The sequence below is a fragment of the Geotrypetes seraphini genome, chromosome 8 (assembly GCF_902459505.1).
Source record: "Geotrypetes seraphini chromosome 8, aGeoSer1.1, whole genome shotgun sequence".
Lineage (NCBI taxonomy): Eukaryota > Metazoa > Chordata > Amphibia > Gymnophiona > Dermophiidae > Geotrypetes > Geotrypetes seraphini.
In genome coordinates this window covers 48,178,566-48,195,517 of record NC_047091.1, presented here as the reverse complement: position 1 = coordinate 48,195,517, position 16,952 = coordinate 48,178,566, and the positions used below count along the sequence as shown (strand labels likewise).

The 16,952-nt window shown below is 44.9% G+C and overlaps 1 protein-coding gene across 3 annotated transcripts in view; it reads left to right on the top strand.

Annotated features, from left to right (window-relative positions):
• The window catches only part of DHX34 (DExH-box helicase 34), a 160,391-nt gene that overhangs the window by 127,277 nt on the left and 16,162 nt on the right, over nucleotides 1-16,952 (top strand). For all 3 annotated transcript variants that reach the window (XM_033954496.1, XM_033954497.1, XM_033954498.1), the window contains one exon: nucleotides 6,205-6,352. In XM_033954496.1, coding sequence (XP_033810387.1) covers nucleotides 6,205-6,352 — 148 coding nt within the window. The remainder of the gene's footprint in view (nucleotides 1-6,204; nucleotides 6,353-16,952) is intronic.

Here is a 16,952-nt window from a genome sequence, read left to right as displayed (position 1 = left end):
CTCTTTATTATTTTAACATATCCTAAAAAATTCATGAAAAATTATCAAATAGTTATGAAATCATTCTTCAATACCATCTCATATACCTAAGTAATCATTACTTATTCAATTTATAATATAAATCCAAATCTTTCAATTAATATATATTGATATTAATATTAATATATTCATTTTCTATTTCCTAACCTAAATATCATCCAAATACAAATACAGTGGTACCTTGGATTATGAGCATAATCCGTTCCAGGAGCATGCTCGTAATCCAAAATGCTTGTTTATCAAAGCGAGTTTCCCCATAGGAAATAATGGAAACTCACTTTGATACATTCCCCCCCCCCCCACGAGAACGTGAACTCGCAGGCCTTGAGCATGTGCAGATGCTCAAGGCCCAGCAGAGGAGGAGGACGATCTTCGGGCACCGGCACCAAGCACAGGACATGCCGGTGCCCAGATGACTGTAAGAAGGGGGGGGGTGCCGGATCGCCGGGGGGGCGCTCGTAAATCGAGCCACACTTGGTTTCTGAGGCACCGATTTTGCAAATGTTTTGCTTGTCTTGCAAAACACTCATAAACCAAGGTAGTATTGTAAATATAAGAATATTTGTGAATAAAACCATCAAATAAATATATTCATAAAAATAATTATTTACCCCAAAAATATCTCATTCCTTAATCATCATACCCACTTATACCCCAATTCCCTTCATTTCATAATCCCACCACTTAATCCAAAATTAAAATAACATACGACTTTCCTATTAAAAACTATTCTATATATGTAATAATTATTACCAATCATAGCAGTTAATATCTGCAAAATGTATAATGATAATAAAACTCCTAAAAAAATAATTCCCCTATAGATTTTAATATATCACCAAAAACATCTTTCCTCCCCAAATTCATCACTATAATCCATATTTCCCAATAATCAATATCTTTTAATCTGAAAAATATCATATCTATCAATATAATTATATATTAATCCAATATATGACCTTTAAAATTTCATATTAATGTATATACTAAAAATTTCATTAATTCAGGAAAAATACATTGTAAAAACATTTAAAAATTCATTAAAGATATAATGACCCACTACCACTAATCCCATAAAACATTTTAAATATATAGATTTGAACAGAAAAACTGCATTTTTGATCACAAAGGCTAGATAAAAATTTCATAGACTAAAACTTTTCCTCAATAAATTAAATCCTTTTTACTAATATAGTCTATTTGCAAAAGTGAAATTCATTCATTAATTTATTTTCCCAAAATCTTGTTTATAAACTCCACTCCATAATATCTAAAAAGTGAGTTTTCTCTTTCTTCTTTTCTTCCTACCAACATAGCCCTTCATGTAGACATTGGTTCTTTCTGTGAAAGAAACTCTTTTAGTTTTATAGGATCCTGAAAATATAAGGACTTATTTCCATTAGACACTCTCATTGTTGATGGATAGTATAAGCCATAAGTGAATCCCTTCTCTTTCAGCTGCTGTCTCAGCATAAGGAACTGTTTTCTTATATTTGCAGTTGGTTTTGCAAAATCCGGAACCAGCATCAATTTAGAGCCCTTATAATTTAAATTTTTATTAGCTTTTGCCAATTTTAAAATTTCCAAAGCTTGCTGAAAACGTAAAACTTTGAAAATCAAGGGTCTTGGGCCAACCTGGTTTGCTGAACGCTTTGAAGGGATTCTGTGTGCCCGTTCTATTTCCAACAGCCACTTCGAGTTTAACTGTAACAGCTTGGGCAGTAGATTTTCCAAAAACTGTATAGCGTCTCCTCCTTCCAGATTTTCAGCCATACCAAGAAGTCTTATATTCTTCCTCTTTTCCCGATTCTCCATATCCACAAGTTGGTTCTTTAGCAGCTCCACAGATTGCATTTCAGCTTCACTTTTGTGTGATCACTTCCACCCGTTCGACTCTCTCTTCAATCAGCGACATCCTCTGACTCTCAATCTGAATCTGCTGCTTTAGGCTCACTACTTCCTCCTTTACCTCCAATATTTTATTTGCATTATCTTGCAACATTAGTTTGATTTTAAACAACTCCGCCATAATATTAGCTTTTTCAGCGGGATTGGTACTTTCGTCAGCAACAGCTGGGTAAATTTCGATCTTTTCGCTGTTACACCCGATGTGCACGGCTTCTCCTACTTTCTCTGCTGCATTGCTGCCATTCCCGACATGGTTTACAAACACTTTTAACAAGGGGCAACGATTATAAAAGACTATTCCTTCAATTAGATGCCTGGGCTTGAGAAGCTCCGCGGTTATGCCACCATCTTGCGCGCTCCAAGCCACGCCCCCAAGTTTAGCCATATATTTTGATATGTAGATTTTTGAATTGGAAGAGGTGTTAAATTATTAATATATCATAAAGTTTTCCATGTGTCCATTAATATTCTATTGCTTTTACGTATCCTAGGCATTTTAATACTGAGAAGATGACGAAGCCTAATGGGAAACATGAGCTGCCATTCCAACCATAACCAATCTGGTAGCTTTTCCATGAGTTCTGGGAGGAAGAAGTCTGTTTCTTTAATGTTTTTATAGACTGTACTGTACAGGATCCGAGTTGCATACAAATTCAAATAAAAAATGATTTGAAAAACAGAACCCATTCTTAACCTGGGGACTGCCTGTATTTCACTTTTCTCTTACATATTTACATTCTCTACCTTTCATTAATATTTGTAAGGCAGCTACCTGGAGCTCTCCTCACACATTTTCTGGTATCATTATGTTGATCAACAGTTCCATGCTGATTCTTTATCAACTGTTACTACCCAAGAAGTAATTTACAGAACTTCAACCTGCCTCCTCCTTAGGTATCGGGTTGCTCCTAGTCAAGATTCAGCAACCCTCAGCTTTGGAATCTCCATGTGTGTGGCTGTTGTCTATCCTGCTTGTCCATGGAGAAAGCGAATGTTGCACCCTTATAACAGGTGTTCTCCATGGACCGCAGGATACAACAGCCACACAATCCTGCCCTACCCATCCCTTGATTGAAGTTAACTTTTCAATGGCTATAGCTCTGTACATATTAACTGACAGGGTTGGAAAGTTTGAATGGATATATTCAGGCGGGAATCTACTATGCATGCTCAGAAACCTTTCTAAAGGTTAATCTGAGCTATTTGACAAGGGCCACTTGGCGCTGTCAGCTGTGACATCGCCCATATGTGTGGCTCTTGTATCCTGATATCCATGGAGAACACCTGTTACAGGTGTGCAACATTTGCTATATCCAATCCACTTCCTGGATTTATTTGCCATGTCCTAGGAGATATACCGTATTTTCACGCAAATAACGCGCACCCGTATAAAACGCGCACACGGGTATAGCGTGCAGAAATCACGATGATATGTACAAAAACTTTGGTATACCGCGCTCACGGGTATACCGCGCATGCTGCCCGACGCTCCTTTCGCCCGCCCTGACTTTCCGACTCTCCGTTCACCCCCCCTGACTTCCGTGCACTGTCCCCCCTTGAAGGTCTGTCCCCATCCTGAAAGCCTGATGCCCCCCCCCCGACGTCCGATACATCCCTCCCCCCGAAGGACCGCCGACTCCCCAACAATATCGGGCCAGGAGGGAGCCCAAATCCTCCTGGCCACGGCGACCCCCTAACCCCACCCCGCACTACATTACGGGCAGGAGGGATCCCAGGCCCTCCTGCCCTCGACGCAAACCCCCCTCCCCCCAACGATTGCCCCCCCCCAAGAACCTCCGACCGCCCCCCCAGCCGACCCGCGACCCCCCCTGGCGACCCCCACGACCCCCCCACCCCCCTTCCCCGTACCTTTGGTAGTTGGGCCAGAAGGGAGCCCAAACCCTCCTGGCCACGGCGACCCCCTAACCCCACCCCGCACTACATTACGGGCAGGAGGGATCCCAGGCCCTCCTGCCCTCGACGCAAACCCCCCTCCCCCCCAACGACCGCCCCCCCCAAGAACCTCCGACCGCTCCCCCAGCCGACCCGCGACCCCCCTGGCGACCCCCACGACCCCCCCACCCCCCTTCCCCGTACCTTTGGTAGTTGGCCGGACAGACGGGAGCCAAACCCGCCTGTCCGGCAGGCAGCCAACGAAGGAATGAGGCCGGATTGGCCCATCCATCCTAAAGCTCCGCCTACTGGTGGGGCCTAAGGCGCATGGGCCAATCAGAATAGGCCCTGGAGCCTTAGGTCCCACCTGGGGGCGCGGCCTGAGGCCCATGTGCCTCAGGCCGCGCCCCCAGGTGGGACCTAAGGCTCCGGGGCCTATTCTGATTGGCCCACGCGCCTTAGGCCCCACCAGTAGGCGGAGCTTTAGGATGGATGGGCCAATCCGGCCTCATTCCTTCGTTGGCTGCCTGCCGGACAGGCGGGTTTGGCTCCCGTCTGTCCGGCCAACTACCAAAGGTACGGGGAAGGGGGGTGGGGGGGTCGTGGGGGTCGCCAGGGGGATCGCGGGTCGGCTGGGGGGCGGTCGGAGGTTCTTGGGGGGGGGCGGTCGTTGGGGGGGAGGGGGGTTTGCGTCGAGGGCAGGAGGGCCTGGGATCCCTCCTGCCCGTAATGTAGTGCGGGGTGGGGTTAGGGGGTTGCCGTGGCCAGGAGGGTTTGGGCTCCCTTCTGGCCCGATATTGTCGGGAAGTCGGCGGTCCTTCGGGGTGGGGGTGCGAGTGGTCCTGCCGGGGGGGGGGGTGTATCGGACGTCGGGGAGGCGGCCGGGCAAGAGGGCTTGGGCTCCCTCTTGCTCCGATCGTGGATGCGGGTGCGGGTGGGAGCGCGTGCGAGCGGTCGTTCGGGGTGGGGGTGCGAGTGGTCCTGCCGGGGGGGGGGGGGGATGTATCGGACGTCGGGGAGTCGGCCGGGCAAGAGGGCTTGGGCTCCCTCTTGCTCCGATCGTGGATGCGGGTGGGAGCGCGTGCGAGCGGTCGTTCGGGGTGGGGGTGCGAGTGGTCCTGCCGGGGGGGGGGGATGTATCGGACGTCGGGGAGTCGGCCGGGCAAGAGGGCTTGGGCTCCCTCTTGCTCCGATCGTGGATGCGGGTGCGGGTGGGAGCACGTGCGAGCGGTCGTTCGGGGTGGGGGTGCGAGCGGTCCTGCTGGGGGGGGTGAATCGGGCGTCGGGCGGGGTGGGAACTATGTTTTAAAACTTTTGTATACCGCGCTCACGCATATAACGCGCGAGGGGTATGCGCGGTAGGTAAAAACGCGTATAACGCGCGCGTTATATGCGTGAAAATACGGTAAGTTTGCACGTTGCTGCTCTAATAGAGTCTTGAAAAGACTGTGATTGTTTTAGGGTTTTTTTTTTTGCCACCTGGTTGGTTGCACTTGGGTGGTTGCACTTGTGTGGTTGCACTTGTGTGTTAGGTTGTTTGGGGGTATGAATGCGGGGGTGCCTGTTGTATGCCTGTTGAGACTTGGAGTCAGATGTATGGGGTTGTGTGTGTTTGTTTGGGGGTTTTTGCTACTTAAAATTGTCAATTGTGTTGGACATCCAGCCATAGAGTTTCTGTGCTATGAATCACCTGCTGTTATGGTTTTCACTTGTGGGTTTATCTGGCTGTTGTATTTCTTCTGCGCTTTTTTAATACTGGCTGTGTGTGCCCTTTGCAATTGCTAATAAAGATAATAATTAAAAAAAAAAAATGAAAATACTGTGATTGTCAAACAATCAGGTAGCTATCTTCAACAGTGCTCAACAATGCACTCCCATAACTATTGAAACAAAAAAATATTAGATTATTGATGAACAGTTTGCACTTGTGCCTTCTCAATATTTATTTTATTTATTCAATTTTCTAAATAGTTCTCCCAGGGGAGCTTAGAATGGTTTATATGAATTTATTCAGGTGCTCAAGCATTTTTCCCTGTCTTTCCTAGTGGTCGCACAATCTATCTAATGTATCTGGGGCAATGGGAGGATTAAGTGACTTGCCTAGGGTCACAAGGAGCAGCTTGAGTTTGAACCCACAACTTCAGGGTAGTTGTAGCTTTAACCACTGCATCACATTCTCTTAAGTCAGTTATAGAGTTGGTTTAAGTGTTAGTGACAAAGTGCTGCAGATACCCATGCAACCTACAGTTTTTTAAGCTAGAGCCCTTCCCAAACTCTGTCCATATATGCACACCATTGCAAATACAAATAATAACCAATCTTGTTCTCTTATTTTGATGACTTTATTTTTTTTTCTGCCCATAGAGCAATATGGATTTCTACAGTGAGTGCTTACGTACCTTTTGGACTTGCCCTCATTGTGGTTTATATATGCCCTTCACCCCCATTGAGCGTATGAGCCATGAGGCCAGCTGTAAACCAGAGGAAGTGGCAGTGGATCAAGGAACAGTGGGTAAGGGTGCCTGCCTTTATTTATTGATTCATTTATTTATATAGTCTGTCCTCCCACAAGAGCCCAGAACAAGTTACAGGAGTACCTAAACAGCATAGTCAAGACAAGACATGTTTGGAAAGCTAGTGGTACAATGACTAATTTATGGTAAATAGAGAACATCTGAGATACACTATACATGCTAAAGTAGAATTAACAGCCAAGATACAATTATTTAACTATACGTGCTATAGTAGATATAATACCTGAGATGCACTAAGCCGCTACAGATATAAACTTCTGAGATACTTCTAATTAACTATACATGCTTTGGTGAGGAACTTAGTGCTATGGCCTAGTTGATGAGTTTATCCGAGATCATTTGGGCTTGTTTTTTTTCATGGTGAGTTTATCCAAGATCATATAGGCTTGGTCTTTTCATGGAGCTGAGTTTGTAAAGAGGAAGGTTTTCATGGGCTTCCTAAATTTCCATAGGTCGTCCAGCTCTCTGATGGATGGGGGAATGAGGTCCCATAGTTTGGGCATAAAGTGCGAGTAGGCATGCCTACGGGCTGATTCAGTTTTCAGGGCGCGTCCATGGGATATGGATCGTTGTTTTTCTTTCTGGGATCTAAGCGATTAGCTTGGGTTATAGATTGATAGCTTGAGAATTATATAGCTTGGTACCAGTTTCTTGAAGGTTTTGAATGCCAGGACTAGGGCTTTGAAGATTCAGCGCTTCTTGATAGGCAGCCAATGAACTGATGCTAGAGCCAATGTGACATGGTCACGGATGCTCAAGTTTTCTAATAGGCAGACTGTAGCATTTTGGACACATTGGAGGCAAGATAGGTTTTTGACAGATAGGCCTACTAGTAATGCATTACAGTAGTCCATACGGGACAGCATGAAAGCGTATAGTAACTGGGCAAATTCAGGTTCTGAGAAGTGTGTTCAGATGCTCCTCAGCTAGCGAAGATAGTAAAAGGAGGTTGACACTGTTTGGGAAATGTGGTCTGTAAGAGATAGATTTGAGCCCAGTAAATACTCCTAGGGATTGTGAGGGTATTATTTCCCCAAGAAAGGTGGGGATGAGGATACGTGCAGTTTTCTTTATGAACCAGAGGAGCTCTGTTTTCGATGCATTTAGCTGTAGTTTGTTTATGGTCGTCCAATCCTTTGTTTTGGATAAACAGCACTGTAGTTTCTTGATTTGCTCGTTTCGATTTGGGCCCGGGGGGAGGTAGAGTTGGATATCATTGATGAATGAATGGATTTGAATGTGTTTTTCTGCAATGTAAATTACTGGTCTGACATATATATTGAAAAATAGCAGAGATAGTAAGGCCCCCTGTAGTACTCCCTAGTTAAGTAGTTTTGGTTGCGATGTGGTCTGGCCTAATTGTACTTTCTGAGATCTTTCACTTAGGAGGAGAACCACCTTAGTGCAGCATCATGGGTTCCAATGTGCTTCAACCTGTCTATGGCAGTGTTTCTCAACACGCGGTGTGCGAGCTGCTAGTTGGGGGTACGTGGCACTGGCCGCTGCCAAGGATATTTCTTGCCTGCCCGCCGAAACCACCACCAGGGATCCCTCCTTCCTGCCTTCGACCCTCTGTCAAAGCCGCTGCTGGGGATCTCTACTTCCTGCCCACACCCCTCCACCGAAGCCAACCTAGAGGGCTTCCATCTGATGTTAGAAGGGGTCCCAGTTACCTCCTTCTGCCTTCAGCGGGTCTCGTTGCAGCGCAGGCTGCGGTTCACACACTCCACGTAACTGACCTGGAAAACTTCTCTCCAATGTTAGAGTTGATGTCAGAAGGAAGGCTTTGTGGGTCAGCCATGTTCAGCGTGTGAATCGCTGTCTATGCATCCCTGCAACAAGAGCTGCTGAAGGCAAAAGAAGTAAGTTTGGTTCAAACAAGTAAGGGAGAGAGGGGACATAATCTGGGAGAGAGGAGGGGGGAGGAGCGCGTTGGGACATTGGAGGAACATGATTTTGGGACAAAGACAGGGAAGGGGGGCATGAACTCGGAACACAGAAGGAAGACAGAGGGCATGAGCATGGGTCACAGAATGGAGGGAGGAAGGGGGCACTAATTTGGGTTATAGGAAGGAGAGAATAGAAAGGGAGAATTGTTGGCATGAGTGTGTGAGTAAGAAGGAAAGAGATGGTGCACGTGGGGAAAGGATGAAGGGAAAATTGGGCAAAGAGAGAGGAATGAGGTAGAGATGCATGGGGAATAGAAGGATGAGAGGGAGGAATGTTGGATATGGTGATGGAGAGGGGACAGATTGAAGGAGATGGAAGGGAAAGGAATATTGGACATAGTGATAGGGGGAGAGATGTGGCATTGTGCTGGAGAGGGGTGAAAAATGTGCATGATCCGGGGGATTAGAGATGGAGAAATGTTGGATGTGGCAGAAGAGGGTGTGGGAGAAAAGCCTGGTCTCTCAAGACAGATGGACAGTGAGAGAGGGAGACATGTTGCCAAGTGGGGTGGAGGAGAGAGGAAGAAAAGTTGGACTCATGGAGGGACAGAGAAAGATGTTGGTTGGGGAAGGGCATGAGGTCCAGAGGAGAGGAAGCATGCAAGAGGCAGAAAGAAACAAATATTGAATACACAGTCAGAAGGAAGTGCAACCAGAGATTCATGAAATCACCAGACAACAATGGTAGAAAAATGATTTTATTTTCAGTTTAGTGATCGAAATGTGTCATAGATTTCCTATGACTTATTCTTCCAAAGATAGCAAACCTTCTACTACCTTGGTATACCCTCATGCATCCCTTGTGAAAAGTGTGTGTTGTGCTATTGTAAAGATAGATTTCCTATGAGCATCAGAGCACTTACCTCGTCGGCCTGCACTAAAAACCTCTAATGCAGCTTGATAAAAAAAGGGGGAGGGGGTATTGAATCCACTTGTTGACTAGCATTTGGGAGCTCTACTTCCTTTATCAGGTCAGTGCAGAAGGATGATATTGCATTACCATCCTGTGTTTTTTAAAGCAGCAAAGTACAAGGAAGAGGAGGGGTGATGTGTTTGTAGAGAAGTGAGAGATAAACATTAAATGTACAACTGCAGGAAGATTAGAGCTGGTAAAATGTGAGAAAATCTAGGTCCATGTTAAGAGCACTTCTGGATTTTACAAAGTCTTTGATCATCCCAGGTTTGTGATCTGAATTAGAAAAATATCCCCCCTCTAACAGTCAACAGGAGTGTCACCTTCCTCATTTTGGTGATTTGTTTTTTGTCTGAAGGTTTATTTTTGATTCTAACTTATCTCTCTCTTTTTTTTTCTGAGTTTGGATGGTATATAATACATTACTAGAACGCTACCAGATGTACACAGCGCTGTACAGTCACGAAGGAGACAGTCCCCGCTCGAAAGAGCTTACAATCTAAACGAACAGGATGCCTGGGGGGGGGGGGATACAGTTAGGGAGGATGGTTAATCTGCTGGATAGGATGATGAGCAGTGGGGAGTAGGGTTATGGATTGAAGGCTATATCAAAAAGCTGGGTTTTCACTCTGCTTTTAAATAAGGGAAGGGAAGGGGTATTTTGCTGACCAAATCATATTATACAGCTACAGCTCACTGCATAGTCTCTATCTCAGGTTTTAGTACTGAAAGCAAGGACTCGTAAGAGGTTCCTTATTCAGCCAACCCCTAATTCTATGATCTTGGAGTCACCAGCTAGACTCTGAATTGATTGAACCATTTCTTTAACAAATGAAGCAAACAACTTTCAGCCAGATGGATTCAATAATAATAGCTTTATTTATATTCCGTCAAGCCTGTTACATATCTTCTTACTCTACCAGCATCTCGGAGTTAAGCTGGGAGTGTCCACCTTGTAGAGATGACACAGTTCTCCAGACTTAGAAATAAATCTAAGCTATGTTAGATCATTAGAACTAAAGGGTGAAAAAAACCTAGTGGGAGAACAATACTACACTCAGGTTCTCATCTAGGCACGTACTCTGTAATATGGCTACTGCTGTCTCTCAGACTGGAGAAGGAGGCGGGCTTATGCTCCGAGGAAACAGCCCAGATTTCAGGGAAAGCAAAGCCCTCTGGGAATTTAAGTCCACAGAGCACATTACTTATACATCTATTACAAACACTTAACTAGTTCTTATATAAGAAAGTGAGAAAATGCCCACATAACATGGGGGCAGAACACTCCCTGTATGGTATCCCTAGATACTACTATTACTATTTACTTAATGATACCACACAGTTCTCTCAAAGTCCATAAGCCATTGAAGCTTGACTTGATAACTTCTGGCTTGTCTTGTCATCTCCAATGTGGATGAACTCTCTCTGGTCATCTTGCAGGAGCTGTAACAAGAGACTTACAACATAAAGAGAGAAAAAGAGAGAGACTTTCACTCTCTAGGATGGACAACGGTCCATGATGTCCTCGTCTCAGGTTCCTTCATGATGCAGGAAGATCATTTCTGTGACTGGTCAAATGAAGGTCTTCGCTGTTCCTTGGTTCACAGTCTTAACTTCTAGCTTATGAACTTTCCCATCCTCACTAGGGAAGGTTTTGTTGATGAGGCCCAATGGCTGACAAATGTCAGATTCTTTATCAGCTGATTGCTGGAATGAAGTTGCAATGTGGCTCAAGCGCGCTATGGCTCTCCGGAGCGCTGACCAATTTGAGAAGTGAGAGAAGCGATGAACTCCCAAGGTGTTGGCCATTACCACCTTTGTAGCAAGAACAATCATTTCTGGACAAATTTCATTGTCAGAGTCAGGATCTTTGAGCTGAAAGGCATTCTCTTTGGATGGAAGCATGTGACCAGATTCTAGGAGAAATTCTGGTCCTGTCAGCCAGGTTGTTTCCATCAGCTTTGATGCTGTTTTGGCTCTGGTGGCACAATCTGCAGGCTTCTGATCTGATCGAGTTGACTTCCTTATACGCTTTAACTCTGTTACTGATATACGCGTAAAATCTCCTGGGCTTGTATATATATCCCAGGACAACTTTGCTGTCAGTGTAGAATTTGATTTCATTCACTTGAATGTCTAGTTAACTTTAAGTATCACTTCTGCTACTTCCACAGCTAGTACTGCTACATACAACTCTAAGCGTGGAATGGTGTGATTTGGCTGAGGCGCTAACTTAGCTTTACCAAAGATGAACCCCACTTGGGATATCCCATCTGCATCTGTATTTTTCAAGTAATCCACAGCTGCAATGGCCTTTTCCAAAGCGTCTGAGAATATGCACATTTCTTTGACAGGTAGTACTGATAGCTGTAGAAATGTAAGTATGTGGGATTTGCAATTGTTCAAGAGTCTTTAAGGAATCTTTCTATCTTTCCCACTCTTGTCACATGTCTTGTGGCAGTGGAACATCCCACTCATTGGCGCTTTGAGAGAGCTTCCTTAACAGGGATCTCCCTTGGATGGTTACTGGAGCTACAAACCCCAGTGGATCATACAGGCTATTAACTGTAGATAAGATACCTCTGTGTGTATATGGCCTTTCTTGTGTAGACACTTGAAATGTAAAAATATCTCTTTTTTAAGACCTAATGCAGACTTCTCTGAAGTGTTGGGGTGTCTACTCTAAGATTTAGATCCTTTAGGTATTTGGCATGATTCTCTGGAGGAAATGTTGCCATTACTTCTGGACTGTTAGAAGCGATTTTGTGAAGGCTGAAGTTAGCTTCTGCTAACATTGTTTGTGTTCTTTTTAGCAGATCAATTGCCTCTCTGGCTGTGGGCAAGGATTTCAAGCCGTCATTTACATAAAAGTCATTTACAATGAAATGTCTGACATCTGTGCCATACTTTTTCTCTCCATCTTGGGCTGCCCTTCTAAGCCCATATGTTGCTACTTCAGGTGATGGACTATTGCCAAAGACATGCACTTTCATTCTGTATTCTTCAGCCTACTGATTGAGGTCATGATTGCGATACCACAGGAATCTTAAATAGTCTGGATATACTAAGAAACAGTAGAATATTTGCTGGATATCTACTGTTATGGTGATAGGTTCCTTTCTGAAGTGAATCAGGACTCCTATTAAGCTATTGATAATATCAGGCCCAGAAAGCAGCACATTGTTGAGGGAGACTCCTTGGTATTGAGCATTGGAGTCATATACAATCCTGATCTGGCCTGGCTTTTGTTGATGGTATATGCCAAAGGTAGGTAAATACCAGCACTCCTCATTCTCTTTCAATGGTGGAGCTGCTTCTGCATGGTCATTGTCCAGCATGTTCTGCATGAATGTTATAAAGTACTTTTTTGTCTCTGGTTTCATCCTTAAGATTCCCTGCAGTGAAGTTAGTCGAGATTGAGCTTGCTTTCTATTATTTGGAAGTTGTATTCTGAGTGTCCGAAAGGCAACTGTTGGACTCATCTTTAGAGGATTCCTGGTCCATGATTTTGAGGAGCTCTGTCTTCTACAGAAAGAGTTGGCTTGTCATCATCCTTGGTGACCTGGAACACTGCATCGCCCAGATGATCTTCTGGGTCTGATGGTGAAGTCTTCTGGTAGATGACTGAACTAGGTTCTAATTCTTTTCAACTGTAGACTTCTTTTACTTGTAGATGATTCTGACAAGGCTTGAAGAAGGTGGTGCGCCCATTGGCCAAGACACATGTCTTGAACACATCTACTCTTGGTTTCCTCAGTCCATTGAGGCAGACATCACCTACTTTTACCCATCCGAGGGCGAGTCGATAAGCATATGGAGCATCAGCTGGTGCCACTCGAGAGCTCTGACCAGGCATGGTGTGTCTCTTCCAAGTAAGAGCAGGATCTTGGCTTTTGGATCCACTGACTGCAGGTGTTCTGCTATTGGTTGCAGATGAGAGTACTGTTGTGCAACTTCAGATGTAGGAATTTCTTCCCTAATGTTTGGTAGTTGGTTGCACTCAATTAGAGTTGGTAAATCTCGCTTGATGCTGCCATCCAGTGCTTCTATGGTGTAACCACTTGCTTTTCTCCCCATCTTTCTGGTCTTCCCTGAACAGGTTCTAAGGTGGTAGGGGTAGCGGTTTTGCTGAATGTTAAACATATCAAAGAACTCTGCGGTAATACTAGATCACAAACTAGCATATCAAGATCATATAAGCCAAATAGTAAAAAACTGCTTCTATAAATTGTTCATGATTAGATCGTTAGCAAAGGTGTTGGATCCACCGGCCCTTAACATTCTTATTCACTCCCTCATTATTTCAAAACTCAATTACTGTAATTCTTTATTAAAGGGCGTTGCTCAAAAATAATTAGAGACTACAGTTAATCCAAAATACCGCAATAAAAATCATTACAAACTCAAAAAAATATGATAATTTAACACCGCTTCTAAAAAAACGCACACTAGCTGCCAATATCCCACTGTATATCGTACAAAATTGCATTATTATCTTTCAAGATCTGCCAGTCTAATCTTCCCACTTTCCTAGATAGACTATTGATACCACATACTCTTTCCAGATCCCTGCGTTCATCCGATCAAAATCTTCTTTCTGTATCTTCCCTAAAGATTATCGGTCGTTGCATCACAGTTATGGAACTTACTCCCTGGATATATTAGAGAAGAATCTATACTAGACAGGTTTAAAAGTTCATTAAACACCTTTCTTTACAAAGATGCCTAAGAAAATTAATTCTTTTTTAATTGATAACATTACTGCAGATCTCCTTTCCATTTATTTATTTTAAAAGTTCTACTCTTTTCTTTCTTCCTCGACCCATTATGTTACCCTTTAATGTCGCCTTTTCTAAAATATTGTTCTACCCTTTTTCCTTCTGTTTCTGTATGCTTATCCTCAGAATTTGTCTTTGTACGTATAATTCTATGTTTTTTTGTTACCCCTGATTTTTAATATAAGGAATCTGCTTTGAAATTAATATTATAAGCGTTTGCATCAAGTTTTAATAAACATGAAATATGTTCTTGCCAGGGACTGGTTACTTTGTTGATCAATGACAACGTACATCTTCACTGCCTTTTCTGGTTGCTCTTTAGGGTATACTTTTTGCTACACATATCTTGGTGCATGACCTGCCACTAAGGCCTTCTCCGCATACCTCTGTGCAGTTTGCAGTGATGTTCTGTGATGTTTTTGTTCTGTCCTCTTCTCCCCGTCTTAGCCTGACTCTGGGGCTGGGGTCCTCGGAGAGGTTGGTCTACTTATGCCAGGATTTAAGGAACTGACGTATTGGTCACTATCACTTACTGTGCACTTAATGACTGCTTTACAGTCTTTAGCCATGTATTTGGTTGAGGAGCAACGCATATAGCAGATTTGATATTTCTTCAGCAGCTCTTTTCGCTCTCTCAAGGTTTTTTTCTTGAAACCTCAATATTTCAGGTGTGGTTTTTTATGTATTGGACATTATCTTTCTGGGTCCTCTATTGTTTCTACAGTAGGAGGACAGTCTGTTGGTTGAGCTGTTGCGGGTAGCACGTCTGTCTTGTGTACTGCTACAGACTTCCTAGCAGAGTTGCCATACCTCTTGACTGGCTTCTCATTTTGGAGGTAGCCTGTCTTCACCTGATCAGGCATATCATCCTGGAAACTGGGATCATTCCTTCTTTTTGCCAGTTTTCTAATGAAGTCTGTGAAGACTGTGAATAGGGGGAACCTCCCTTGATTCTCCTCCTTATATTGCATACCTAGAGCTGACCATTTTTCTTTGACATCATATGGCAGCTTTGATGTGAACTTCTTTATGCCACAGGATGTGTCCAGGTAGCTCAGGCCTAGAAGACTTGGATTGGCCGTAAGTGCTTCCAGTTCTTGGAGGAGTTCTCCCAAACCTAGCAGGTTGTCATGATCTTTGCTAGTAAGTCTTGGAAAGTTCTCTGTTCTCCTCATTAATGTTTGCTGGATGGCTTCTGGGTTGCTGTACTGCTGCTCGAGCTTCTCCCACATCTCCTTCAGGCCCCGAACATCATCATATTGGAATGCATCTTTTAGGTGTCTTATCGCTTCGGATGATTTAGGCCCCAGCCACCTGATCATCAGATTCATCTCTTGCCTGGGATTTGGCTTTATGAGATGATATGGCATCTTGAAAATCAGCTTTCCACCCATGGTACCTCTCTGGGCGATCATTAAATTGGATGAGTCCCATGTTCACTATTTTCTTGCGTACCATGTATGCTGCTAGGTCTTCTCTTTCTGAGATCCATATAGAGCTGGCAGTGGGTAGCTGTGGCCGACTACTTGCTGCTCGCGGCCTGTAAACAGGTATGGAGTAAGGCGTGTCAGGTGCCTCTTCCTTAATCACAATGTGCTGAGGGAAATGTGGCTGATCAGTCTTCACTGGAGCCAGGTTCCTGTATGGTGTCAGAATCTTCACTTGAGATGAAGCGTTCTTCTCGGGGAGCCTTTCTGGAGCGAGAGCCAGTGGCAGTTCATCCATGTGAATGCTTGCATATGGACCACTGTAATGGCGTTTTGTCTCCGTGGCGTGCTCCACCTTCAGCTTGCTTCTCTCAGGTGATCTTGACTCCGCTGCTGCTTTCCCTTCACCAAGTGACTCCTCTGAGTCAGATTGTGATTGTTTGCTTTCTTGCTCTGACGTACTCTAATGTACGCTGTGTGAGATCTTCCCATTTGATATGGCTCAACTGACTCTCCCTGCCGTCAGCTCTTCTGGCTTCCTCCAACACCTTCAGTTGCGCCTCAGTGGCAGCCACTTCCTTCTGTTGCTATAGCACCTTCAAGGCAATATCAAGCTCCACCTTTCTGCGTGCTGTGGTGGCTTCTTCAGCTTTCCTGGACGCCGCGGCCTCAGCCTCTACTCTCTCCTTGTGTTCTTCTAGTTCTAGTTTCTGTGTTTCTATGCTTCTTTCTGGCTATAGAGAGCTTTTGTTTTTGCAGCTTCTGCCTCCATTCTCAGTTTAATTGACATGGAGACGGTGGATGATCTACTGGAGTGGCTTGAGTGGCCTAGTTTGTGTGTTCTAGATGTTCTATTGGTTCTTGAACTCTTTCTGGAGTGTTTAGAACTGCCTGAGTACAGTGGAACCTTGGTTTACGAGCATAATTTGTTCCAGAAGCATGCTCGTAAACCAAAATACTCATATATCAAAGCGAGTTTCCCCATAGGAACTAAGAGAAACTCGTTTGATTCGTTCCCACCCACCCCCATCCCCCGAGGCCAGTGGCGTGCTCTACCCCCCCAAGAACTGGCATTGCTCCCCCCGCTCATGAAGGCCCCCCCCCGCTCGTTTCACACCCCCCACGTGATCCACCATTCCCCCGCTCGTGATGCCCCCCCCACGATCCACACACCCCCCGCTCGCTTCGCACCCCTCCCCGCTGAGATCCGGCATGCCCCAGGCACCCACCCACCCATCCGATCACATTCCTTACCCCCATTTGGCATCGGCACCAATGCACAGGACATGCCGGTGCCCGAAGATATGCCTTCTTCTTCGCGCTGGGCCTTGAGCATCTGCGCATGCTCAAGGCCTTCGGGTTCCCATTCTCTCCGGGGGGCAGACGACGTGAGCAGAGGGTGCCGGATCGCAGGGGTGGAGGGATGCTCGTAAATTGAGGCACGCTCAGTTTCTGAGGCGCCGATTTTGCGAATGTTTTGCTCGTCTTGCAAAACACTCGCAAACTGGTGC